General features: G+C 40.1%; 1 protein-coding gene, 1 long non-coding RNA gene and 1 other non-coding gene across 16 annotated transcripts in view; 1 reads left to right on the top strand and 2 right to left on the bottom strand.

Moving 5' to 3' along the window:
- The window catches only part of LOC105474705 (SET and MYND domain containing 3), an 813,173-nt gene that overhangs the window by 487,681 nt on the left and 298,357 nt on the right, over positions 1–27,135 (bottom strand). The window contains exon 1 of one of the 13 annotated variants that reach the window (XM_071069359.1): positions 12,013–14,290. The exons of the other annotated variants lie outside the window; for them this stretch is intronic. Coding sequence (XP_070925460.1) covers positions 12,013–12,132 — 120 coding nt within the window. The 5' untranslated portion in view covers positions 12,133–14,290. Of the gene's footprint in view, positions 1–12,012; positions 14,291–27,135 lie in introns of those variants that run through there. 13 annotated transcript variants of the gene reach the window in all.
- On the top strand, positions 807–19,102 carry LOC105474702 (uncharacterized). Of its 2 annotated transcripts, none has more exons than XR_003016390.2 (3): positions 807–882; positions 3,813–3,925; positions 19,035–19,102. It is a non-coding gene; the product is annotated as an uncharacterized lncRNA (long non-coding RNA). The 2 variants fall into 2 exon arrangements; XR_982923.3 differs by lacking the exon at positions 19,035–19,102 and adding an exon at positions 13,486–13,554.
- On the bottom strand, positions 14,368–14,474 carry LOC112425382 (U6 spliceosomal RNA). Its single transcript, XR_003016428.2, has one exon. It is a non-coding gene; the product is annotated as a U6 spliceosomal RNA (small nuclear RNA).

Genomic DNA, 27,135 nt, shown 5'->3' with positions numbered 1-27,135 from the left:
TTATTTTTTGCAGAGACAGGGTCTCATTATGCTACTCAGATTGGTCTCAAACTCCGTGTGCCAAGTAATCCTCCCATCTCAGGCTCCCAAAGTGCTGGGGCTCCAGGCATGAGCCACTGCACCTGGCCAACTTTGCTTTTTTTCAGTAAGTAGAAGGAGTGTGCTCTAAGGATAAAAGTATAATATCACATAATAAATACATAAACGAGCAACACGGTCACTTCTTATCACTATCAAGTATTATATATGGCACAGAATGACATGTGCTACACTTTTATAGACCTGGCAGTGCCGTGGGGTTTTTTAATGCCAGCTTCACCACAAACACATGAGGAACGTGTGTTCGTGTTGTGCTGCGAAGTGATGACAGGTGGTGGAAATTTTTCCGCTCCAATATAATACTATGGGACCACCACTGTATACACAGTCCATCTTTAACCAAAACATCATTATGCTACCATGACAACATTTGTTTGGTTTCCTTGTTTGTTTGTTTTTAAGACAGTGTCTGGCCCTGTCGCCCAGATTGGAGTGCAGTGGCGCAATTACGGCCCACAGCAGCCTCTGCCTCCCCGGCTCAAGAAATTCTCCTACCTCAGCCTCTCAGGTAGCTAGGACTACGGGCACGTGTCACCATGCCTGACTACTTTTTGTATTTTTAGTAGAGATGAGGTTTCACCATGTTGGCCAGGCTGGTCTCAAACTCCTGAGTTCAGGTGATCCTCCCGACTTGGCCTCCCAAATTGCTGGGATTACAGGTATGCACCACTGCACACCTACATTTGTTTCTTAACAGTGGGTCTATTCCAGGAGAGTGGAGTCTCAACAATTACTAATTATTCGTTATAATATATCTGCCTTTCTTCTTCACACTTTCATCTGGTAAGCACCTGATAAATTGAAATAAGGTTTTCTCTGATCACCAGTCAATGAATCTCTGCTACTTTTAGAATTAGAAATACCTAAAATATTACAATACTTTCTAAGGTCATGAAAATCTGTTAGGTATTAATGAGAGTGTGGGTTACATGAATATGCATTTATCTATACTCAAATATAAAATTATATCCTTAAATATACACATTTTATCATTTATACAATATACCTCAAAGTTCAGAAAGTATTAGGGGGAAAAACTAAGTATAGCTCAGGAGTAACTGCGCCCATGCCCTCTGCAGACAGCACACTGGCGATACAGACAAACATTAATCCACGTATAAAATCATATTTGAGTACAAAATATTGTGTCATCATATTTTGTAACATGGTAAATATCCCTTTATATTGCACCAAAAATTAGAGTTAGGCTTCAAGATTTTTACATACCTTATTATAATAAACTTAGTATTATCCAACTGATAGGAGATAAAACACAAAGCACCCCGGGAGAAGTTTACCATTCACGTAAAATAAATGCTTTGGTTTTTGAGATCTAGAGTAATAATTGTCTGCTTATTAAACAAAAAGGTTATCTTTTCCTATAACCTTTACAGTATAGAAGTACTCCAGACTTGAAAATCCCTCTACCAGCTGAGGATTAGAACACTTTAAATATTCAAATCTAACTACTTAAGTTTGAACTACACTTTCCATCGCAGATCTGGAAGCAGTCTATGAACTATCAAGGAAGACGGGTATTCACAGGGTGGTCATTCACTTAATTTGTGGAAACAGAATCTCTTCTAATCTCTTACGATTTTGCTGAATGACATTTGCTAGGGGAAAGTTTCAAACATTTATTGGAGATACTCCAGGAAAATAGAGGGCAATTTACCAGTATGTGTGATTGTCAAGTGGGAGAATATGTCAATCACCTAATTACCATTATTCATTAAGGAGGGCTTTCAAATACATTGTAAATGACATGTGCGTAAAGTAGCCATGAATTTCAAGTATATTATACTGTGCACAACACAGAATAAAAACTTTTTTCAAAATACGTAATTTACTTAAAGGAGTTTCCTTTTGAAATGCAATTTGTACTGACCCAAGTTACCACATCTTCCATGGTCCTTTGAGAAGAGATATTTATTCAAAAGCAGCACGATAATGGAAACCAAGTGTTTTACTCTAAGCTAATGTTACACAAAATCACTAAGATAATTTTTATTTCGTTCCAGCACTCTACTTTCCTTTCCACTGAGTCCTCCAGGCCTCAACCCAAACCCCCTCACCAGTAACCATAAAACAATAATTCTTTTTTATGTGATACTTAGTCTCAGAAACAAACTATGGAGTCCCAAAATCAGAGGTCAGCTGACAAAATTAGCCTTCCTCAACTACGCCCATAAGTACCAGTGGATCCAGGCCATTACCACATCCATTCACCACTGTCCAGTTCTTAAGGACTATAGTTGGCTCTTCAGAGCCCTTGGCAGAAACGGATAAACATTAAAACGCAAAACAATATTTCGAACTGAACTGATACTGTAACAAAAAAGTAACATTTGATGCTTGAAAACATTGGAAAACACAGGGTCTGACCCTCAGCAACAGGAAAACATATTCAAAGCAATGAGATTAGTGCTGATATAGGCTTTTGTTTGTTTGTTTTGAGACAAGGTCTTGCTGTCACCCAGACTGGAACGTAGTGGCACAAGACCACAGCTCACTGCAGCCTTGACCTCCCGGGCTCAGGCAAGTCTCCTACCACAGCCTCCTGAGCAGCTGGGCCTACAGGTGCGTGCCACCATGCCTGGCAAATTACTGTATTTTTTGCAGAGACAGGCTTTTGCCATGTTGTCCAGGCTGGTCTGCAACTCTTGAGCTCAAGCAACCTGCTCACCTTGGCCTCCCAAAGTGTTTGGATTACAGATGTGAGCCACCAACCACACCAGCCTGTATTGGCCTTTTGTTAATGGCACTGGTAATATTGGCTCTTCCCCTCAGAGGGTGAGGTTAGCCACTCCTGAGCTAAAAGAATACATACATAACATACAAACATAATGTATGAATCCCCAAACTATAGACTTTAACCCAAATTGGTGAAATATAAAGCAAAAGGAAAAGAAACTTTAAAATTTTTTTTAGGCCTGCTATTTGGATATTACAGGAACCACTGTGATTTATATTTGGCCTTGAGGGTATAAAGATCTATGATTTTATTCACGACTTGGTTAAATCTTTTCAAAACACAAGAGTCATCTATTCATAATATTAAGAAATGAGGTGATGAAAACCTTAATACACTCTGCTAATATACTGTTCTCTTCAGTAGAAACATGTAGGCGTATGTTAGGGACAATCTCTTGATTATGAGCAAATTTACAACTTCAATGCTGTCTTCTTAAATTACATGCCATCAATTACAATCCAAACATCATTTAAGAATTTGTAAGTTTAAAAGGAGAACAAAACTGGCCGGGCGCAGTGGCTCACGCCTGTAATCCCAGCACTTTGGGAGGCCAAGGCAGGCGCATCACGAGGTCAGGAGATCAAGACCATCCTGGCTAACATGGCAAAACCCCGTTTCTACTAAAAATACAAAAAATTAGCCGGGCGTGGTGGCATGTGCCTGTAGTCCCAGCTACTCAGGAGGCTGAGGCTGGAGAATGGCATGAATCTGGGAGGTGGAGCTTGCAGTGAGCTGAGATCGCGCCACTGCACTCCAGCCTGGGGGACAGAGTGAGATTCCGTGTCGAAGGAAAAAAAAAAAAAAAAAAAAAGGAGAACAAAACAAAACCCCCAACAACTCATTATTATTTAAGCCAGAGTTGCACAGAGTTACCCTTTCAATTGTCTGAATAAATTCTAGACATGGCAGAGTCTACTGAATAAATAAAAGCTATTGATAATCCCATTCCACTCTACAGAAAAACAAAAAAGCACAAACATGAAATCAAGAGACCACACCGAAGTAACATCATGGAGAAGAATAAACATTTTCAGGACAGAAAATGTTGAAGAAGAGCAAAGAAGAACAAAGGTAGGTACATTGAATGAACAAGGAATGAGCATGGAACCATTGAAACGTGGGGTCTAAAAAGGCTGTGGGCTGCTTTCTAAGTAAAGCCTAGTCCAAAAATGTACGTCTTGTGACCAGATCAATTTCCATTCCTTCTAGAAAGATGGAAGAGATAAGCAAAATACGTAGAGCTACGAGGACAGAGTGGTTAATGATTAGTACACAGAAAAGTTGCTACTTCGAAGGATTTAGGTATTAAGTAGAGCAATTAAAGAATTTCTCCAATGACATCAATCTCAACCAGACAGACGTTCTCAACATTTCGCCCAGCAACTCTCCAAGACCATCCTCACAGCAGGCTTAGGAAGGGGTACTCTCCTGCTTCCTGCTTTCAAAAAGGGTGCTGCCTCCATTTAGTGATGTTTATAAAAATGGCAGCGGTTTCCTATTTGAATGTTAATTATTGTTGTGACACACAAGGTAATTTAACTTGCTTCGGTAATTTATTCATCCTTCTAATTAGATGTAGTTATTGGAAAATCTTCCAGAGTGTAACAACAGTTCCAAAGGTGAAATGGCAGGAGGAGGGAGCTTTCCCATAGGATCGCAGCTGTAAACCTGGGCTGGGTGTTCCACTGCCAGTCACTTGAATGAACAATGCCAGGGATCAGAGATGGTCCTTCCGGAATCAAGCAGGTGGCACCCGTCACCTTCAAGAATTGGACAATTCAAGAGGAAGGTAAAGTCCCAAAAGATGGTTGGAGCTACTCTGAAAAGAAGATGAAAGACTGAACTTGAATGAACCGAGGAACAATACCACACAACACCATTGTAAATCTCCTAGACCGGGAGTCATTTACATACAGTTAAGAAATGCTGTAGACAGAGTATAAGCCAAAAATACCACTGAAGTGGGAGAGGCTCCACTGCAGTTACTTGCTTTGTGGAAGTATTTTCGCGCTTGCCACATCATACCTGCTCAATCAGTATTTACTGAAATAAGCAAATGAATGAATGGACAAGTGCATGCATGGCTACAGAATATTAATAGGCAGATCCACTCCATCTCTCTCATTACAGCCTCCTCAGCAAGCAGACCTTTTTTTCTTAATTTGAAGATCCCAAAAGTGAGCGAGTTTCAATAAACAGAAATTTCTTTGTCTTTAATAAAACTGAGCTGCCACTGCTGCTTCTGTGAGGTCTAAGTGCCGGCCTGTAACCATGTTCTACTGCTAGCCAGAAGGGAAAGACTGAATCATATCTGTAACCAAAAAAAAAAAAAACCCATTAGACTCCAATCAATGCAGAGCTGGTGGCTGATGACTGCAGGATCCCTGTGAGGAGCACGGATTGATACTGCCAAATGGATACATTAACTGAAACTACTCAGGCCTTAGGGGAATGGCCAGAGGCCCCTGTAGGGAACAGTTCAAGTCAACCTTTTCCTGCTTCCATTGTAGGATGGAGGATTCAAGGGCTTAGACCATATAAACCAGTTCAAGGCCATGCAGGAACCTATGCAGAAATACTCAAACCTCTATTCCCAAGAGGAAGAGGAGGAGGAGAAGCAGCCCGCAGAACAAGTAGAAGAAACAGCTTGAGAGGTCAAGTGAACGAAAGCCACAAGGCACTAGGCTCCAGTCCTTCCACTCCAGAGTGATATGAACCTTCGCAAAAGGCCTTTCATTTGCCCTCCAAGAAACTGTCTTTCCTTCTGTTGTCCTCTTCACTGTAATGCACAAAATAATTTATTTTGGTGATGAGGGGTCTTGATCTCTTGACAAATCCACTGAAAAAATGGGGGTTGTATGTATGCGTGTCCTACATATAAATCTGTCAGCAAATGTTGCCACCACTGAATTCTATATTCTCAGATTGCCCTCAATTTTGCCACTCGGAAGTAACGTTCTGAATAATCTCAGCAACCAAAAGTCATCATCCAGGAATGTTTCTTATGAGACAGCTGATTTATTCTGATTCATCAGATCTCTTTTAGTAGCTTTAATACCCCTTTGGGAAATGCAATAGAAAGAAAAACATCTTTTAAAAGTGCTGGAGTGAGGCCACTTCTCCTAGAAGATGGTCAGATACGCATCTCTCAAAACACATCTTAACCCTGAGAATATGAGGGGTTATACTACCTTTCATTCCTGATAAATTCTGGTTTCCATGTTGGCATTGAGCTCCGTGCTTTCCATGTGTGGAGAGTGGAGGTTTGGACCCTCCCATCCACAGTCTCTTTCTAAGTGAAGGGAAATATTAGTTTTTGCTGTTCCTTGTTATTCCAAAAGCTCTGGTCTGGGGCCCATGTTCACACTGGCCCTCCGTCTGGTCAGATGCAATGTTCTTCAAAGGTGGGGACCTACTTGGTATCAGAGTAGCAGCCAAAAGAGGAAAAGGCGTGAATTAAGTACTCAGTTAAAAGGAAACATGAGGCCAAGCATGGTGGCTCATGCCAATAACCCCAGTACTTTGGGAGGTCAAGGCGGGAGGATCACTTGAGCCAAAGAGTTCAAGACCAGCCTGGGCAACATAGCAAGATCCCATCTCCAAAAAAAAAAAAAAAATTAGCTGGGTGTGGTGGTGCATGCCTGTAGTCCTAGGTAGTCTGGAGGCTGAGGTGGGAGGATCACTTGATCCCTGGAGGTTGAGGTTGCAGTGAGTCGTGATTGTGCCACTGCACCCAGCCTGGGTGACCCTGTCTGAAAAAAACAAAAAACAAAAAACAAAGAAAACAGATTTCTAATATAGATATATTAGAAAATATGTATCTACATATAGTAGAAAAAATATATATGCACATATATTAGAAAACATATATACATATATGTATATTAGAAAACAATCTCTATATGTGTGTGTGTGTATATATACGTACCCATACATACATGTATAAACTACTTATTCTATCTTATACCTTCCACTCGAGGTCATGAAGATTTGATTTTGGAGACTGATGCAAATGTTTGCCACCTGATTTTAAAACTCAGGATGGTTAGGCCAGGTGTGGTGGCTCATGCCTGTAATCCCAGCACTTTAGAGGCCGGGGCAGGTGGATCACGAGGTCAAGAGATCAAGACCATCCTGGCTAACATGGTGAAACCCTGTCTCTACTAAAAATACGAAAAAAAATTAGCCAGGCGAGGTGGCGGGCACCTGTAGTCCCAGCTACTCGAGAGGCTAAGGCAGGAGAATTGCTTGAACCTGGTAGGCAGAGCTTGCAGTGAGCCGAGATCGCGCCACCACACTCCAGCCTGGGCCACAGAGCGAGACTCCATCTCAAAAAAAAAAAAAAAAAAAAACCCACAAAAACTCAGGCGGGCAGAAGAGAATGGGTAATCACTATAACTAGGTTCCAGCAAGAGATGCCTCGCTTTATAAACATTCCCCAGAACTGACATTAACAGAGAATGAGACGTAACGAGCCATAAAGAGATGTGATGTGTTTTAAAAGCAACAAAGTATCAGGCAAGGAATATATTCTGCTATAATATGGGTTCTATTTGTTTCCTAGAGATAAAGTGATCACTTAACTACGAAAATTACTATCATCCATCTCGCCACATGCATTCCCATCCTTGGGAAGCGGTAGGAACCACGGGCCTCCATGATGTCTAAACAAGTGCTCTTGTGAACAGAGGTTTCATTCCACTGAGAGAAATGGCTATGCAAAGCAGTGTCTCAAGAGAGCAAGGCAAATCAATGTCTCACCTAGAGTATATTTTAAAAATTTGTAATACAAATGATTGCACTGAGGGACAAAGGTTTTCCTGTACTCTCCCTCCATCCGACCTTCAAACAGATGCGCTAGTGTCAGCTCCAGTAGAAATAAGAGGTATCCTTGACATTATCCTCGGCTGTGATGTAAGGAATCTGTGTGCTTACAAAATTAACGCCAAGTGTTTCAGGCTGTCAGATGACATCCTCTCCACTCCCCAGAGCTGAGACTATTCAGTAATGGCAGTACATCTGACATCCTGTCTGACATCTACAGGACTCGAGAAATTCCAAGAAAATATTATAAATTCTATCATTTCATGATTCACACTTTGTGCAACTGAAGATCTCCTCTACACAAAAACACAGGACATGTCAGAACACCCCATAGGTATGTGATTTTTCTTAACTTGTATGGTTTTATTTATAAGAAAATTCAGTTACTGAATTATGAAACAGACACGTGGGGTCTGCTTTGGGGATCTAGTCCTTAAGATGAGTTCAAGAGGATGAATGATGTCCATCTCTGAGACATATTAGTGCTTCTACAACCCGTGTGCCAAGCACCAGTGGGCTAACAGATCCTCCAGATACACAGACACAACTTAAAGCAGAGAAGCCAAGTAGAGAGATTTGAAAAATGAATTCTAACACCAGCATACTAGATTCCCAAATAAATTGTTTAACCACACTGTGCCTTCATTTCCCCAATGATGAGGTAGAGATAATTACCTTTGCTTATTTCACAAGGGGGGCAGTTTAATAATAAAAAGAATTATTTGAAATCTTCAACTTACAAACTTGAGGAATAAACAGTTTTCCAGACAATACTTTTCAATTAGACTAACTCACAAACTTGAGGAATAACTTGAGAAAACATCAACTGAGTCTTCAAAGCATTTTCAAGCACAAGCCCTAACACAGTTTACTGGATGCCATTTAATTGGGCAGCTCTAACCATGTAGCTAAATATAAGAAGGTTGGCATAAGAGATACAAAAACCCAACAATGTCCAAGCTAAATCCCTTAAACATTGTCAGAACGAGGCTAAGAAGAAGCAAGGTGAGAAATCGGGGAAAATGCAAATAGGAATTCCATTTCCTACAAGATGAAGAAAGATAATTAAATAAAAATCCTGACTAGCTAGGGGAGTATGTCCAGCAGCCAAAAAAAAAAAAAAAAAAAGTAATTATTTCATGTGTGCTCCTGGTATAAAGTCTTGAAAATAATAAGGCTGCTAAATTGTATACATCAGGGAAGTGAAGTAGTAGCTCAAAAGATTATGAAAATTGAGATTTCCAAACTGAATTTGAAGAGGAAACAGGTAAAATGAGGTCAGGACATCACAGATGAGAAAGAAGCTTCTACTATGTGGCTGGCTGTTTTAAATTAATAACCTGGAACATTAGCAGGTTTAAAGTCCCATAAAAATGACATGGAGGGAGAAGTACATGCGGTAGAAACAGTGGTGTTTACACCTTCATCATAGAAAGGTATTATTAAAAGGATTTACAAGGTGCTAACGTGATACATATCAAAGTCAAAGCACTTTAATAAATGATGAGAAAAGGCATTAGGCATGGAAGTAAAGCCGAAGGACTTAAAATAACTCCACCTTTCCACGCACTAGATTATATTAAACCAAGTAAGCCACTCCAAGATCCACAAAAGATCAGGTTTTATTTTTCCCTAAGAGGCAGTATTCCCAAGAGCACCAAACCAGTAAAGGCGGTTAGGCAGAAAAACCAAGAGTTAAAAGAACATAAAACACTAGTCCTTTCTGGGATATTGCTACACATGCTGACAGAATCTAAATGTATATATCATGACCCAAAGAGGTCCCAGGCTTAAAATCCAAAAAGAAAGAAAAGCAGGTATATTGCCCTTTTTTCCTACTGGGAAAACCTTGTAACCACTGAAAGATTAGAACAGATAAATAGTAATGGGTCAGTATAATTAGTATCTTCTAATTACAGAAGCACCCAGATTGGCACCAAACTCACCCACTCTTGGGTGTCTTCAACAACGACCAGGCCTCCTCTGGGGAGATTACCTCTTGCCATCCTCAATCTGTACCTCAGATATGTGGCTTCTTGCTTCTAACAGTATCACAGATTATGGACTAAATGTTTGTGTCCTCCCAAAATTCTTATGTTGCAGCCCTAACCCTCCAGATCTATTTGGAGAAGGGGCTTCTCAGACAGTAATTAAGGTTAAACGAGGCCATAAGGGGACCTGATACAACAGGATTAGTGTCCTGAGAGGTAGAGACCAGAGAGCTCACTGACTTGCTCCCTTCCTCCCTGTGTGCTTGCATGAGGAAGGGCCACGTGAGGACTCAGCAAGGAGGCACCATCTGCCAGCCGGGAAGAAAGTCCTCACCAGAAACCTAGTGGGCCAGAACCTTGTCTTAGGTTTCTAGTCTCGAGAACTGTGAGAAAATAAATTTCTGTTTTTTAAGCCACCCAGTCTCCCAGTCTGCAGTGTTTTCTTATGGTAGCCTGGGGTCACTCAGACATACTACCATATTAATGCTTACTAGTGACTACCCAAACAACAGGGATAAAAGTTTCAATTTGTTTCTTACATTTCCTAATGCAATGCTCTGTAAGGCTGGATGTTTTAGAAATGCTTTTTGAACTTAATAATGGTTTTAAAAAGTCACAGACTTCAATAACAGCCATCATTTTCTATAAGCACTAATGGTGTTATATGCCAAGAATTTTTAAAGGCAAATAAATTTTTCTTCTTATCTAAAAAGTTGCCTGGAGAATGCTCACCCTTCTTTTACTTACTACTGAAAACCGTCAATAGCAATTCAAGCAATATAATTCCTTTTTTTTTTTTTTTTTTTTTTTTTGGAGACAGAGTCTCGCTCTATCCCCCAGGCTGGAGTGCAATGGCGCGATCTTGACTCACTGCGATCTCCGCCTCTCGGGTTTAAGCGGTGCTCCTGCCTCATCCTCCTGAGTAGCTGGGATTATAGGCGCCTGTCACCAGGCCCAGCTAACTTTTGTACTTTCAGTAGAGACAGGGTTTTGCCACATTGGTAATTCCTTTTTAAGAATTACAAACACCAAAGTATCTTGTATAATAGTAATCTATGTGCACACGTGTGCTACATATACCAAAAAGAACTTATGCAATTTTTACATACATAAGATACTTTAGTTCCTTGATTTTATGCCATTTCACCTAAATATTAACAAACATAGGACCGTGGACCTTGGGCTTAGAGAATATTAAATTGTAGAATCACAGAATCATAAAACCATAGAATCACAGACTAGAGGTTTGTCTCGGTCAAACCTCACTATTTTTTATTTTATTATTATTATTATTTTTTTTCTGAGACAGAGTCTCACTCTGTCACCCAGGCTGGAGTGCAGTGGTGCGATCTCAGCTCACTGCAACCTCCGCCTCCCGGGTTCAAGCGATTCTCCTGCCTCAGCCTCCTGAGTAGCTAGGATTACAGGAGTGTGCCACCACGCCCAGCTTATTTTTGTAATTTTTTTTTAGTAGAGACGGGGTTTCACCATGTTGGCCAGGATGGTCTCAATCTCTTGAACTCATGATCCACCCACCTCGGCCTCCCAAAGTGCTGGGATTACCGGCATGAGCCACTGCGCCCAGCCAAACCTCACTTTTTTTTTTAAATGAGGAAAACCAGAGCTCAGTACTTTGCTCAAAGTAACACAAATAATTCCCAGAATTCCCAGGATTGTGGGGTTTTTTTTACTGTATTGTTAAGAAATAATTTTCTGTAAAGTAAAATAATGATTCTCAAAATTAATAAACACATATGAAAGATTTAACTCACTAATTAGGGAACCAGTAAGATGCTAAGTCTGATTTTGAAAAGAATTCAAAGAAGAAACAAATAGATAAGCTTCAGAAATGCCAGCAAGATGTAAAATTTGCAAAACTAGTCAATACGCATAGGACCATAATCTATTGCATTCTCCAAAAACAACTGGCATTGTACGGACCAGAACCAGGTGCTTTACGGTCTATTTTTTATAGCATGCACAATTCTAGTACAGCTCAGAGACAGTGAGAGGCAGAGCTAATGTGATGGTTGAGCTAGAGAGACAGAGTTTTTGTTTCGTGGTTTTTTTTTTTAATCATTTCAAAGTCTCTCACAACCTGTCCTCACAGTCTCTTGCCACGTACAAGTACTCTGAAACTAGAGAACAGCATGGTGGGTGAGTTTAAAAAACAGAATTTAAAATTCTTAATTGCTAACTTTCTGAAAGCCTTCAGAAGAAGACCCAAGTTCATTTAATACCAGCCCCAAAACCAAGAGACAATGAAAACTCGGCCTGTGAGAGTCCAGCACCGTCCGTGTGGACAGCGCTTCTCCTCTCCAAACGACCCCTCTGAATACGTACCATAATCCCACCAGGGCAGGAGGTTCGCAACAGCGGCTCCTCAGCTGAGTGGTGGGAAAAGTCGTATGAAATTCCGGTCTTCTGCTTCCCAGTCTCACCCTCTCTCCACATCACAGGCATGGTTATCTCACAGGAGAACGTTTCTAAAGCCCCTTAGAGTCATTATGCAAGAGGTCTCACGGAACTTCTCATTGTGACTGAAGAAACGTAAAATGAGGAAACACAGGAGAAGAAACGTCTGCTACACAAACATACAAAGTAGGTGTGACGCGCTAAATAGGTGGGTGATCGAGCTCAACTCCGACCCCAGTTCCACAGCTCCGGTCAAAAGATCTGCGTTGAAGAAAGGAGACACAAGGTGGCTCACGCCTGTCATCCCAGCACTTTGGGAGGCCGAGACGGGTGGATCACGAGGTCAGGAGATCGAGACCATCCTGGCTAACACGGTGAAACCCCGTCTCTACCAAAAATACAAAAAATTAGCCGGACATGGTGGCAGGCACCTGTAGTCCCAGCTACTCGGGAGATTGAAGCAGGAGAATGACATGAACATGGGAGGTGGAGCGTGCAGTGAGCCAAGATCGTGCCACTGCACTCCCGCCTGGGCGACAGAGCAAGACTCCATCTCGAACAAAAAAAAAAAAGGAGAAACAAATAGGAATGAAGAGTGGAAAAGGTATCAAATGAGGACTCAAAAGCACTCTGAGAAAACTGTGAGGTTCTTATGTACTGTGTTCAGGTAAAGAAACACAAGACATAGACATGAAGAGAACAGAACACAAGGAATAATTTTTAAAACTAATTTGGCACAATTTTTTTCTTTTAAAATGCTAGAGAGGATCATTGCAGAAAACACAATGGTAAAGCAAAGTAGCTGAGGGATTTTTCAGTAGCTCCACTGTGAAAAAACAAGCACATCTTAAAACTACAAGCTTTGAAACTTTTACATTTCTTAATTAAAATATTTCCAGATTCAGTTCATTTCTAAGCAAGACTGAAGCCCTAAAGAGACCAGTAAATTTTTATTCATCTTTTTTGAAACGAATGTGATTGACAAGTCATTGTTTGAATAGGAAACTATGAATTAAACAAACAAGCAAACAACCAGCCCCACAGTAATGGAACCCATTCCTTGGAGATAATGACGACGCGAAGTACAAGAAACCCATTTCGAAGCACTCGTTTCATGTGAGCACTTGTTGATGGAAATATTACTAGCAAGTCCCCCTGAGAACAGCTCTCTTCATTGTGGTCTCAGGAGCCTTGGTGGTTCACATTCCTCACATGCACTGAGGGCGGTCTTGATAAAAAGTATCTAGTAGACCTCTTGGTGTCAAGTTGTAAGGCTTGAACTTGTTTGGGGATTTTTAAGAATGTATAATAAATATTGATTTATTAATTTACAATAAAAAAACGAATGGGTGAAAGGACCGGACACTGAGCCTCTGACCTTCATGTTTTCTCCCTGCGTAGGAAGTCAAACTATAATCAGAATATTGTTGTGTCTGGCACCACAGCAAGAGCAACAAGTTGCATAAACCGTGAAGCACAACAGACTATTCATTCATCCAGCACGTCCTGGCCTAGAGCTAGAAATACAGCAGTGAACGTGAGCGATCAGAATCCAGACTGGCCTCTGAAAAGAGGATCTCCTCGCCACAGGATCTGTGCAGTATGGTCCTAGTTCTAGCTTTCTCCGGCCTAAATAATGCCTCATGGAGCCCTGTGAATATTCACTTTACTGACTTTTAAAAAAAAATTCATATAACATAAAATTTTCACTTTAACCATTCTAAGTGTACACTTCAATGGCATTAAATTCAAAACGTTGTGTAACCACTACCACTATTTCCAAAAGATTTTTGTCATCCCAAACAGAAGCTTTGTAATAAGTTTGCTTTTTAGAAGTGCTACAAGTTACTAACATTTGTGGTTGACATTTTTTTTTTTCAAATATCTATGTTAAGCGCTCGACGATAAGCCTGCCCATAATGTGTTTCTTTAAGAGGTCTGTGGCCAGGCGTGGTGGCTCATGCTTGTAATCCCAACACTTTGGGAGGCCGAGGTGGGTGGATGGCTTGAACTCAGGAGTTTGAGACCAGCCTGGGCAACATGCTGAGATCCCATCTCTACTAAAAACACAGAAAAGAGCCAGGCATGGTCGTGCACATTTGTGGTCCCAGCTACTCGGAAGGCTAGTGAGGAGGATCACTGGAGCCTGTGGGGCAAAAGCTGCAGTGAGCCAAGATTGCACCACTGCACTCCAGCCTGGGTGACAGAGCGCGACCCTGTCTCAAAAAAAAAAAAAAAAAAAAAAAAAAAAAAGGTCTGTATGCTTCTTTAGCCATTTATGTTAAAAATATGAAGTGTTTCACAAATTTGCATGTCCCCCTTGTACAGGAGCCATACTAATCTTCTCTGTCTCATTCTAATTTTTTAGTATACGTGCTGCTGAAGCACGAACTGGCCATGAGGTTTCGATTTTATAACCCCATGTTTTCCAGAAGGCAAACTTCTAAGTTCTTAAAGAGAAAGGCACCTCACTGCCACGTCCTCCCTCCCACCCCACTATGGTGTGGTTTCCTCTACAATGCACACTATTTCACCCAACTCATACAAATATCTAAAGAGACGCTATCATCAGCGTTTTAGAGATAAGGAAGCTGAGACTCACAGAAATGACATTTCTCAAAGCTACTCGGGGAGCAAGGGAGCAACGCAAGCGTGGGTAACGGCTATTCAACATTGGAGCATGACTGACTGGATGAACGTATGTGTGTTTTTGCTATACAGCTAACATTAACTGGTTCTAAGACTGAATACTGTATTAAATTTGTTATTAAAATACATACTCCTGTAACAAGAAGGGACATGTAAGACAAAACAGGAAAGATGAAAAGCTTTTAAAGACACAGGAGAGGCTAAAGAAGTGATTTTTAATGGATATACTCTGGGAGAAATTCTCAACTATCTCCCTCTAAATGGGTGATATTAGTCACTTAGGTGGCTGCCTTTTTTTCTGAAAGCTGTCAGACATCTCCATGGGCAAAATAAAGAAAGAGACACTCTACAGTTTATTGATATACGTATCATGGTAGCACTCTGTGGTTTTAAGACAAATTGAAACTCCATCATATGCTGCTTTTAAAGCCCAAATAACTAAAATAAAAACTTCCAAGCACAGCAAAGGCAAAATACTGTCAGTTGTATGTGCTTAGGAGACACATGCGTCTCTAAAAGCAGCATGTAAATTTCTCTTTTCAAGCACATGTTTAAGGGAACTGGCACAGTAACAAACAAGGGGAAATACGGAGCCCAGTTTTAAAGTCAGGATTCTGTTTTTGTGGAGTCTAATTTATTTCAAGAAATCCAAATTATTAAATTCACCTCCTACCTGAGGAAGGATCTCAAAGGAAAGGTAATACAGGCTAGTCATCCCTAAATGCCAAAGTCCAAAAGACTAGTATTTAAGACCCAAGTCTATCACTTACTAAGTGTCAGACCTTGGCCATGTTACATAATTGCTCTCAATCTGTTTCCTCAAAATAATACAGCTTAACAAAGGATTAAGTAAAATAGTGCATATAAAGCACCACACACAGACCGTAGCGTATACTGAGAGTTTTATTTCAGCATTAGAAAGCATAGGAGGCCAGGCGCAGTGGCTCACACCTGTAATCCCAACATTCTGGGAGCCCAAGGAGGGCGGACCACAAGGTGAGGAGTTCAAGACCAATCTGGCCAATATGGTGAAACCCCATCTCTATTAAGAATACAAAAATTAGCCAGGCATGGTGGCAGGCACCTGTAGTCCCAGCTACTCGGGAGGCTGAGGCAGGAGAATCACTTGAACCCGGTAGGCGGAGGTTGCAGTGGGCTGAGATAATACCACTGTACTCCAGCCTGGTGACAGAGTGAGACTCTGTCTCAAAAAAAAAAAAAAGAAAGAAAGGAAGCATAGGAAGTGGGGGAGTCGCTGAAGCACACTGATTTAAATTACTACTCAATTAGACTAAATTTTTTAAAAATCATGATTTTCTTTGTCCCCCTCCCCAGCTCACACACAAAAAGCCAACACTACTAAATAAGAGAAGATAGTCGAGGTCCAGACTTTTAACTTGTTCTCCAGCTATTATTTTTCCCTCCCTATTTCTATTTTGGATTAAGGTATTTTAGGAGCCCCAAAATCAAAGTAGAACAGAAGAAAGAAAGCAAGAGAAAATAAGAAGCAGGAACTAGAAAAGCCAGTATCAGAAAAGCATACAGCATTTCCTCACTATACTAGCAAAGCTTACCACGCAATATTCAACAGGTAAATCCTGATGGCTGGCTGACACTGGGTTCAAGACACTAGTCCACACGCTCCACATACTGAATACCCGAAGGTAATTCAGAGAGAAACTGAGGGGGGAGACGGAGAAAACGAACCTCGCGGTTCATTCTGTGTGTCACTGTCTTACACGCAGGAGTTTCAATGCTTTGGTACCAACTAAAAACCAACTATCAGTTCTCCATGGAAGCAGCAAAATATAAAAACATCCTTGAAATCAGTACAGGGCCCTTCTGCTAGGGTCTGGTGATGTGGTTTTGAGATTCTTTGTCTTGGATCATTCCTCATTTGTTGGACCCACAAATAATGGTCCTGCCTAGAACCATCACCACAAGCTAGAGTGAAAAATGCCAGAAGACTAGGCTAGTGGGTAAAAAACTCAACATTTTTCCTCATGATTAACCTTGGGTGGCCTTAACAAGTTATGTAAGGGTTTGTTTCTACAGAAAGACACTGCATTTTTAGAACATCTCTAGGCACAAAAATTAGTCACATAACTGAAAGACAAGAAAATTTTAAGCATATATTATAAATAAATGCGAATATTAGGGGTGTGTATCCAAACATATGAATAGCTCTGAAAAGAATAAGACAAAAAGATCAAACACACTTGAAATCAGAGAGATGTCGTTTGGGAACTGAACTCTCGCCATGAGCAGGAGAAAACCAGAAAGGTCTTCATGAGTTCTGCTATCTGTTCAACCATTCATTCATGATGTGCTGCTGGAAAAAACCACGAATGTCTTCAAGCCTCATTTTCCTTATCTGTATCTGCCCAAGATCTCACTGGGTTCTTGTAAGAATCAAATATGACAACACAGTCATTCCTGAAGTGCGACTGCAGACGAGCAGCATCAGAAAGCCGGGAACTTGTTACAATGCAGTTGAGTCCCACCCAGCCTTAATAAATGAGTTATTCTGATGCACCCTGAAGTTTGAGAACCACCGCACAAAACAGATACAATCTGAAACATCTTACAACACTGGAGTGTTGTTACTATGGAAAAAATTTAAAATAATACATTGAAGATTTTAAGAACTTTCACTTACAATTGGATACAGAAGAGGCTATGTGTGGCTTTTGTTGTTTTTGTTGTTGTTGAAACAAGGTGTCACTCTGTCGCCCAGGCTGGAGTGCAGTGGTATTATTATAGCTCACTGTAGCCTTGAATTCCTGAGCTCAAATGATCCTCCTTCCTCAGCCTCCCAAGCAGGTGGAACCACAGGCATGTGCTATCATGCTCAGCTAATTTTTATTTTATTTATTTACTTTATTAATTTATAAGAAAAGAGGTTTAATTGAAGAAATTGGCAAAAAGAAAGGGGCTACAGAACTCACACAACTTCGGAACCCAGCAGGGCAGCCATTAAATCTTACAGCTCCAAAATAACCTGGCTCATTTTTTATCTTTCTTTTGTAATGATGAAGTCTTGCTATGTTGCCCAGGCTGGTGTTGAACTCCTCGGCCTCCCAAAGTGCTGGAATTACAGGCATGAGCCTAACCTATGTGTGGCTTTTTTTAAAGCTAAGATTTGCAGTTAATATAAATGCTACAATAAAATAAAATCCAAAATTATGGTATCTCTCAATGTTAAAATGCACTATTATTTCCTTGTAACTTTAAAAGGATTGAGGGAAAATAAATAAAATTAGTAATGATGGTAATGATTACATATTCTTTAAAAGAGTAAATATGAGACTAAATGTATTTCAATCCAATTATTAATAAACAAAGAGTAAACTTGAGATTAGCTCTCTCCAGGGAAAAAGGAGAGCAATAAGTCCTCCTGGGATCTTCCCATTTTCTTGGCAAGAGTAATGTATTCATTGCTTTTAAAAAGGTAAAAGGTAAAGTCAAAAAATAATAATAAAAGTAGTTACAAAAGATGCATTTCAATTGATAAACGAGGCTTTTAATGTAATGATTATAGGAAATCTTGGAGGAGTTCTAATAAGTAGAGCCAAATTAAGAACAAAATATGCTAAGAAAACAGAGAAGTCATATTAAGATTGTTTTTCATTCTATATTCTAGTTAAATCCAATAAAACAGGTTAAGACAAACAAAAGTATTCCTCATGAGAAATATCCTTAGGTCCCATTTATCGTTGTATCTCGTTTATTACATCCAGTTAAGAAAATACAGTACTACAGCCTCTGACACATTAGAGACAACCTGAGAGCCACACTGGTAGAAATATACACATCTGAAAACATTCTGGGGTGAAAGTAAGGAAGAAGACATTTGAAGAATAAATTAACATTTAAAACACAGTAATAGAAATAGAAATAGTTCAATGAAAAGACTTGTCCATAAAAAGCAAAATTACCAACTCTCTGGAGATTTAAATTAGACTGTACTGATGAATATATTCTTCAGAACATGTTTATTTGTATGATTTTTTTATGTACCCTTCAATAAAACCCTGGACTACGCAGGATACTAGACTAAGTACCTGTGGCAAAAGAGGCAGCCCCAGCCGTGGCCTTGTGGTTTGGCCTGATGTACAGAGACAGCAAGGCCCCTCACTCAGCCACCACTATCACACTGGCACCCCACGTTTCTCTCCAGGCTTCTTCCCCACAGTACAAATCCGATCCAAATTAGCTGCTAGTCATAATCAGCAGAAGGGACGGAGAGGCCTTAGGGTTACATTAGACACAGCCCTAGTGGTCTTCTCTTACTTCCTCAGAGACGGCCTCCACCAGCAGCACGTTTCCTGCAAATCTACAATCAGGTCTTGCGAGCTGCAATCGGCTACTACGGTACTCGCAGCTCTCCAGGTACTCACGCTTCTTTTCCTCCCTCTTTAATTCTAGGCCTTCTTTTCTTTCTTCCCTGACTTTGTGTCCCCTTTCAAACTTTCCCTTTTATTCAAACATACACCGAAATGGCAAAAGCAGCAAAACATCCTAAATCATGCTCACTGAAGCCACCACTGGGGAACAAAATGGACACAAACTGATCATTATGTTCTCTCTCACGTGGGGGTGGCACACAATTAAGAGCGGTGTGCTGTTTTTATGTACCTCTCTGTAACTGCAGCTCTAAAGGTTCCTCATTCCATTATGAAACGTAAGAGGTACATGAGCAATGGCACTGTATTGGGAAAGTTAAAACAAAAGATTTATTAACCTCTGGGTGGTTGTTTTAAAAACGTATCATGTGGGTCTACACACTTCCTCAAGGGAAAAGTAAACATTTTTTTTGAACATTTTATATGTTTCAGTTTTTGTGGGTTTTTGTTTGTTTGTTTTTTGAGATGGAGTCTCGCCCAGTCACCCAGGCTGGAATGCAGTGGTGTGATCTCGCCTCATCACAACCTCCACCTCCCGGGTTCAAGTGATTCTCCTGCCTCAGCCTCCCGAGTAGCTGGGACAACGGGCACACGCCATCATGCCTGGCTAATTTTTGTATTTTTAGTAGAGACGGGGGTTTCATTATGTTGGCCAGGCTGGTCTCGAACTCCTGACTTCGTGATCCGCCCGCTTCGGCCTCCCCAAGTGCTGGGATTACAGGCGTGAGCCACCGCGCCCAGCCGCATGCCACAGTTTTTCACAGACGTTATCTCACAAGTAGACATGCCACACATAGCCATGCACAGCTGTGCTATCCAAAAGGTCGTCACTAACCACATGTAGCTATTTAAATTTAAAACATAATTAAAATTAAATTTGAAATCCAATTCCTCAGTCACATTCAACGCATTTCAAGTCTCTGATACATGAAAACGGCTACTGACTGCCACACTGCACAACAAAGAGAGAACATTTCCACTATCACAGAAATTCTATGGCACAACAGCGATCTATGTCTTTCTCCTGCAGGAAGAGTTTCCACAGAAGTATCTGAAGAATTACACTGGGTCCCTCGGGTACAATGAAGATTAATTCTCTCACACTAACACCGTAACTACAATCCGTATACTGTGCTCTCTTGTACCTGCAGGCAGCTTTTCACCACTGCCAGTTGCTACGCTATACTTGGCCTGCAGAGAGCTCCAGTCTGTCACAAACTCTCACTACATCCTAACCTCTCTTGAATGTCTGGCAAAGGTTTGGATCAAAAAAGACATCACATTTTTACACATGTGACATAATACTTATAGTTTCCTGGAAATTTATTGGCCCATATGAAATGTGATCCCCGGGACAGTGACAAAACTAAGTTTATGCTACTGAGGTTTTGCTTGCCTGGGAAATATAAAAAACTTTTGTGACTGTGAAGTCACTAAATAACCTAACAGTTTAATAATGAGGGCAAAAAATATTTTAATGGGTATAATGTCATGATGAAACCACACAAAAAGCTATACCTGAAATACAGTTCAATTTTGGTTAGATTTCCTTTACAGTCTCATAGGATTCATGTGGCACGGGGCCTCTGTGACAATAGGTAAATTTTCATAAATGCTTACGCACATCTGGACTCTATTCCAGTGACCTACAAGGTAATACATCATTCTGTCAGTTTCAGAGGTACGTTCACATCCTCTTCTCCCAAACCAGAAATCGCCCAGGAATTCCTAGACCATATGACATGTTGCTGGAGGAAAATATATATACAGACACACAAATGCACACACACACACATACACACACACACACACACATGCACTGAAATAATATTATAACCATTCACCTTTTTTCTAAATTTTATCTTCTGTGGTAAGTTTCCCTGTGTTGACAACGAATGCCTCTCACTAGACCGTGCAGGTCACTGTAACACAACATCACATACCTGGATTATTATGATGGGTGAAGGGTTCCTACATATACCTCAACAGGAGGTTAGGAAGCCCTGTGAAAACTCAGATTTTTGCTTCATTTTTAACCAAAAGCGTTCAGAGCCTCTGTCAATACCAGCTGTTACAGTGGTTGGCTGCCTGTGATAACAGGCTGCCTCTCACCTGAAAGGATGAAGGGGTGTTTCTCAGAGTTATATCTTACCATACAGAGGAGGATACTGTCTTTAAAGCTAGTGAAAATCAATTTTACTGTCATTTCTTTATTTAAAAACACCTCCCTTTGCAGAAATATCACTGAGATGTCATGTTTAAATTTTTTTCTACTTCATATTATTTATAAGCCAATATTTTAAAGATTTGTGGCAGTTCTTTAGGCCAGGGCAGGGGTGATATCTGCTCAGAATACATCTGATATAGTCTCCTGGTTGTTTCTAAATATCCTGTTTTGACTGATCAATGCTTGTACAGTGCTTGTTATTAACTACTAGACAATAACTCCTGGGTACAGACACTGCTGCTTCTCTTTTTCCTTTGTGTAATTAAGATAGTAAGTGTCCAGCAAGAAGCAAGATTCCTAGGGGTAAATTCAATTACTGTCCCATTTGTATTTCTAATTCTAATCCAAATTAAATAAATGAAATATCCACTGTAAAAGAGAAGCACAAAAGGCAAAATCTTCACAATCATCACCCAGGGAATCACTGCTTTGTATAAAATCATTAAAAATTATTTTGAAAAAATAATAAAAGCAAGTTGACTGAGACAATTATACAATTCTAAGAAATGTTTTTAGAACTGTTCTTCTAAGTATTGTTCTTTTTAAATTTTATTTTTGGCAATTCTCGACTGTAACTACAATACAACATTCTTTCCCCAAAGAAAAACAAATTTAAAACAATTTATTTAATACCTTTGGTCACCAACATTTAACAGAAATAGTTGCTTAGTAGCAGCTCAAGCAGCTTAAAAAATTTAAAAGTTAAAACTTTTACATAGGGCCTAGAAGCAAAGAAAACTCATTAGCAATAAGCATAAGTAGTGCCTAAATCTTGTTTTCTAAAACTCTCCAGTAAAAGAAAACAGGGCACATTGAAGAAATGGCTGCTTCTAGGATATGAGCAGGAAACATAAAAAATAAGCCTGAAGCATCTTGTGGTGCCAGAAAGTGAGAAGGTGCTAAAGGAAAAAAAAAAAAAAAAAACTCCACAATGATAAGGATATGTCAAATGCACACAGAAATCAACTGAGAAAGTTCCCTGCAGCCAAAAGTTAGAATATTTTGGGCAAGAACATAAAGTAGTGTTGGCTTATAACTAGAGGTATAAAATAAATTTTGTATGAATACATACTGATATAAATAAAACACAAACCTCCCGTTCAGAGGAATTCCAAATAATTTCCATATTAAATACTCCTCCCTCAAGGAGGTGGAACGTGGCTCCCCACTCCTTAAGTGCGGGCGGAGCACGGTGACTTCCCTGTGAAGAGGACAGTGTGGAGGGAAAAAGAGCAGCTCTGCGGTGGCGAAGCCTGACAAACGCGAGCTCAGCCAGGTGATCGAGGCCAAAATCAACAAGTCAGGTTGACAGAGCATATTCCAGGTAGGATGTAAGGAAAATGACACTTTATCTCTGAGGTCTTCCTCCCCAAAATCCAGAACTCCACTCTAACCATGAAAAAAATTTCAGACAGAGATTACCTGCTTTCCACGTGAGGTACGTTCTACAAAATACCCGACCAATATTCCTCAAAACGGTCAAGGATCATCAAAAACAAAGAACAAAACAAAAAACAAAAACAGAACAAAAAACAAAAACAAATGAAAAATTGTAACAGCCAAGAGAAGTCTAAAGCAACATGAGGAACAAAAATCATGTGGTATCCTGTGTGGCATACGGATACAGACGCTGGGTAAAAACCAAGGGAATCTGAATAAAGTATGGACTTTGGTTAGTAACAGTATATCAGTATTGGTTCATTAATTGTAAAAATGCACTATACTAATATAAGGTGTCAATAGGGAAAACTGGGTACAGGATATATAGGGGAACACTTTGTACTATTTGAAATTTTGCTGTAAATCTATACTTTCTAAAATTTAAAGCCTACTTAAAAATTTAAACAATCTTTCCAACACTAAATCATACTGCATACACTTAAAAATATTTGTTTGTTTGCCATTGTAATTGTGGCTAAGAGTGTGAGCTAGGATGGAACTGCTTGGATCTGAATCCAGTTCTCCTTTCTAAGTTGATTTTTACTATTAAGAGTTATGTGCTTGACCTGTACATAGTATATAGCTAACACGGGCCCATTCTGACATCAGTTACGTTCAGCAGTCTTTGCTTTCCCAGGAAGAGAAAACAAGACAAATAAGGCCCAATCAGCCGAAAGCTTCTTATCACAGGGTAGCCATATTCAGTAAAGAACCAGGTAACATCTGCTGAGTATCACAGGCACTAAACTTGGGGCAAACTGGACCCCCATTCACAGTCAAGGCAGGTTCTCTTTCCCAAGAACAGATGTAACCAGCAATGTGATTAATGCCTCCGGGCAAAGTGCAGGACTGATTTTAAGAGCTGTCAGCAATTTCACGATATGAACTCTGTTTATTTCTAATATTCAAATGAGCTCAACTAATGAAATACTATTTTATGTTTACAAGCAAAAAGAGCAGTAAAATGAATTTGATGAAAATATCTGAAGACACATTCAATAAGAATGACCAGGGTATATAGTAGGTTATTCATCTTTTTGGAAGTTTACATGTTAAAAGATTTACAACTTCTTTCCTACCATTGAATGCTTCTTAAATGAATATTCATACAGCAATTGCAGTGGCTTTTTTACTGTCTAAGATAGTCATTAAAGGCTTGTCATCCTGCCCCAAAAATGCCTCTGGTGCTTCTAAATTATTAGATCTTAGTCTACTGCTTTGAATGTTGTAATTGCAACATAAAAATGAGAAATAAATTACCAGTATGAACAATCAAAGGTCACGGTTTTCAGCAAAAGCTTAGAATGTTATAGTGGCACCTACTTTTTCATACAAACTGTTGAGAGTATTTTTCTTGACCAGACTGAGTCAATAAAAAGATGCGATTAATGAAACAAATGAAAAGTCTGAGAGCAACCAGCTATTCTTTAAACAGACTGTAAGTAACTAACGGGCATTAAAGGGCTTTTTAATTTAAATTTGTGCTCATTATTCGACATTTATTTTAGATTCAGGGGGCACATATACAGGCTCAAACACCGGTATATAGTGTAACGCTGAGGTTTGGGGTAGACATGACCCCATCATCCAGGGGGTGAGCCTAGCACCCAACAGGTAGTTTTTCAGCCCTTGCCCCCGTCCCCCCTTCCCCCTCTAGCAGTCCCAGTACCTACTGTTCCCATCTTTACATCCATAATTAACACTTTTAGAGTTAGATTAACTGTCACTATACCTAATACCAAATTTACTGTGGGATTGTGTCTCAGGCTATGCTCCACGTCTGCTACTACGCTCCCATCACATGCACTCTGAAGTCACTGAGCTGAGCACACCCTGAGATCAGGGAACCTGATATTTCTCTTCCACGAATGCACTCCAGCACCTCGCACTGGATACACAAAGAATAAAGGAATCACTAAATAGTTCCTGTCTTAAACAAAAGAATGAATCTGCTTGTGGAATTATTTCCAATTCAGTGTACCAAACAGGGAACTTTTGTATACAGCCAACCAGGTATTTTAAGTTTTGTTTTGTTTTGAAAACAGTATTTACTGCGAGGGGTTAGAGCAGTTACAGGCCTCTAAACAGAGATTACTGGATACTCCCTCCCTTCAGGACAATGTTTGACACATTTGCAGTATCTTGTCAGATACAAAATTAAGAAGTGCACACCCGACTTGCTGGCTTCAGCAGGGGTGGATGCTCAGCAGGAGATCTTGACTGACAATGACACCAAGTCTTTATCCAAAGGTGGATGTTACACACAGCAAACACAGAGATGCTGTTCCCAAAGGAGAACCGCATAGACACTGACAAGAATGTACACGAACGCCCGCTGTGATAGAGAAGATAGAGGAGAACAGCGTAGACGCTGAGTCAGAATGTACACAGACCAATGTGATAGAGAAGATAGAGGAGAACAGCGTAGACACTGAGCAGGAATGTACACAGACGCCCGCTGTGATAGAGAAGATAGAGGAGAACAGTGTAGACACTGAGCAGGAATGTACACAGACGCCCGCTGTGATAGAGAAGATAGAGGAGAACAGCGTGGACGCTGAGCAGGAATGTGCACAGACCAATGTGATAGCGAAGATAGAGAACAGCGTAGACGCTGAGCAGGAATGTACACAGACCAATGTGATAGAGAAGATAGAGGAGAACAGCGTGGACGCTGAGCAGGAATGTGCACAGACGCTCGCTGTGATAGAGAAGATGCACGGGATGGGAATAACCAATGACTCCCCAGGAACTGCAGCAGGCATTCTGCTTTTCATATATATGATTTGATTCTCCAAACAACCCTATGAGGTGGGTATTATCAACCCCATCTTACTAGAGCTGAAAATGAAGTTCACCAAATTTAAGTTACTTAGCTGAAGTCATGAAATCAAACCTAGGTCTCTCTATTCTCTTCTACCTCCCAACCGAAAAAAAAGTTCCAAGTTTCGTATCAAAGCATCACGTGAAACGTTAAATCCATGAAGTCTCAGAAATGCAAGCATCTTTGAAAACAATGTTTCTTGACAACAAGGACTTCTTGCCCTCATATTATCAAGGTTTTCTCACCACATATATAGCAAATCTTTTTCATTCAATCAAAATGTGTTGTTTGCTTTTATATAAACCTCAGTCTCCATGGCTATGGACAGAAAATGGTGATACCAACGTGACAAGTACAATTCTTGCAGACAAATTAATAAATCTGTTCATCTCTACAAGCTCAAGAATCCCCTCTAAGTAAGTCTATCTGTCCTTATACATGGCAGTGGTAACAAGAGATACCAGGTGAGAATACGGACACGTACACAAAAATCGCTAATCTCTAACGGCAGTCAACCTTATTAATAGGGGGTTAAAGTAGGAGCATTTTTTTATACCAGTGCAAGCCCAGCTCTTTTCTACCATGCAGAAAATGTGTGTTCATCTCTCTAGATCAGCTTACGCACACGAATGCTATTTTGTTTATTATTTGGGTCACTATATCTATAACCTAAGCAGATGGTATATGCATTTTATATGAATTATTTAATTAGGCCATCAAAAATGTGGCAGTACCAGCTGTTACTGCCTGCTGACCTTGGTAAAGGAGGAAAAAGAGGATGACAGTGTTCAGATGAAACCCAGAAATGAAATGTTTATGAAAATCTCAGTTGCTCTAACTTACCACACTTCAAACCAAGAAATGTCAGTTGAAGTCTAGTAATCCAGCTCACATCAATCACCTACAGGTCCACTGGCTTTATTAAAAACTATTTTTAGGCCGGGCGCAGGGGCTCACGTCGGTAATCCCAGCACTTTGGGAGGTCGAGGTAAGTGGATCACTTGAAGTCAAGAGTTTCAGACCAGCCTGTGCAATTTGGAGAAACCCCGTCTCTATTAAAAATATAAAAATTAGCTGGGTGTGGTGACTTGTGCCTGTAATCCCAGCTACTCAGGAGACTGAGGCAGGAGAATCACTTGAACCCAGGAGGTGGAGGTTGCAGTGAGCTGAGATCGCGCCACTGCACTCCATCCTGAGTGACAGAGTGAGACTCTGTCTCAATTAAAAAACAAAACAAAACTATTTTTAAATGATTTATACTGATATATACATAGAAAAACTGGAAATATGTACTGCAAAATAGTAATTGTTATCTCTAGATGGTAAGCTAGTGGGTGATTTTTATTTAATACTCTTACTTAAAGATATTTTCTATAATGTACTTTTATGATTGGAAATATTTTTAATTTTTAAAAAAGTGACATATACATATCAGTCCTTTCATTTAGTACTGTAGTTCCTGAAACACTGTCTTAAAAATCCATTTTCCTCATAAACTTGATTCC

This window comes from Macaca nemestrina, chromosome 1 (assembly GCF_043159975.1).
Source record: "Macaca nemestrina isolate mMacNem1 chromosome 1, mMacNem.hap1, whole genome shotgun sequence".
Classification (NCBI taxonomy): Eukaryota; Metazoa; Chordata; class Mammalia; order Primates; family Cercopithecidae; genus Macaca; species Macaca nemestrina.
The sequence above is the reverse complement of the archived record's forward strand: the minus strand, read 5'-3'. Positions and strand labels throughout refer to the sequence as shown.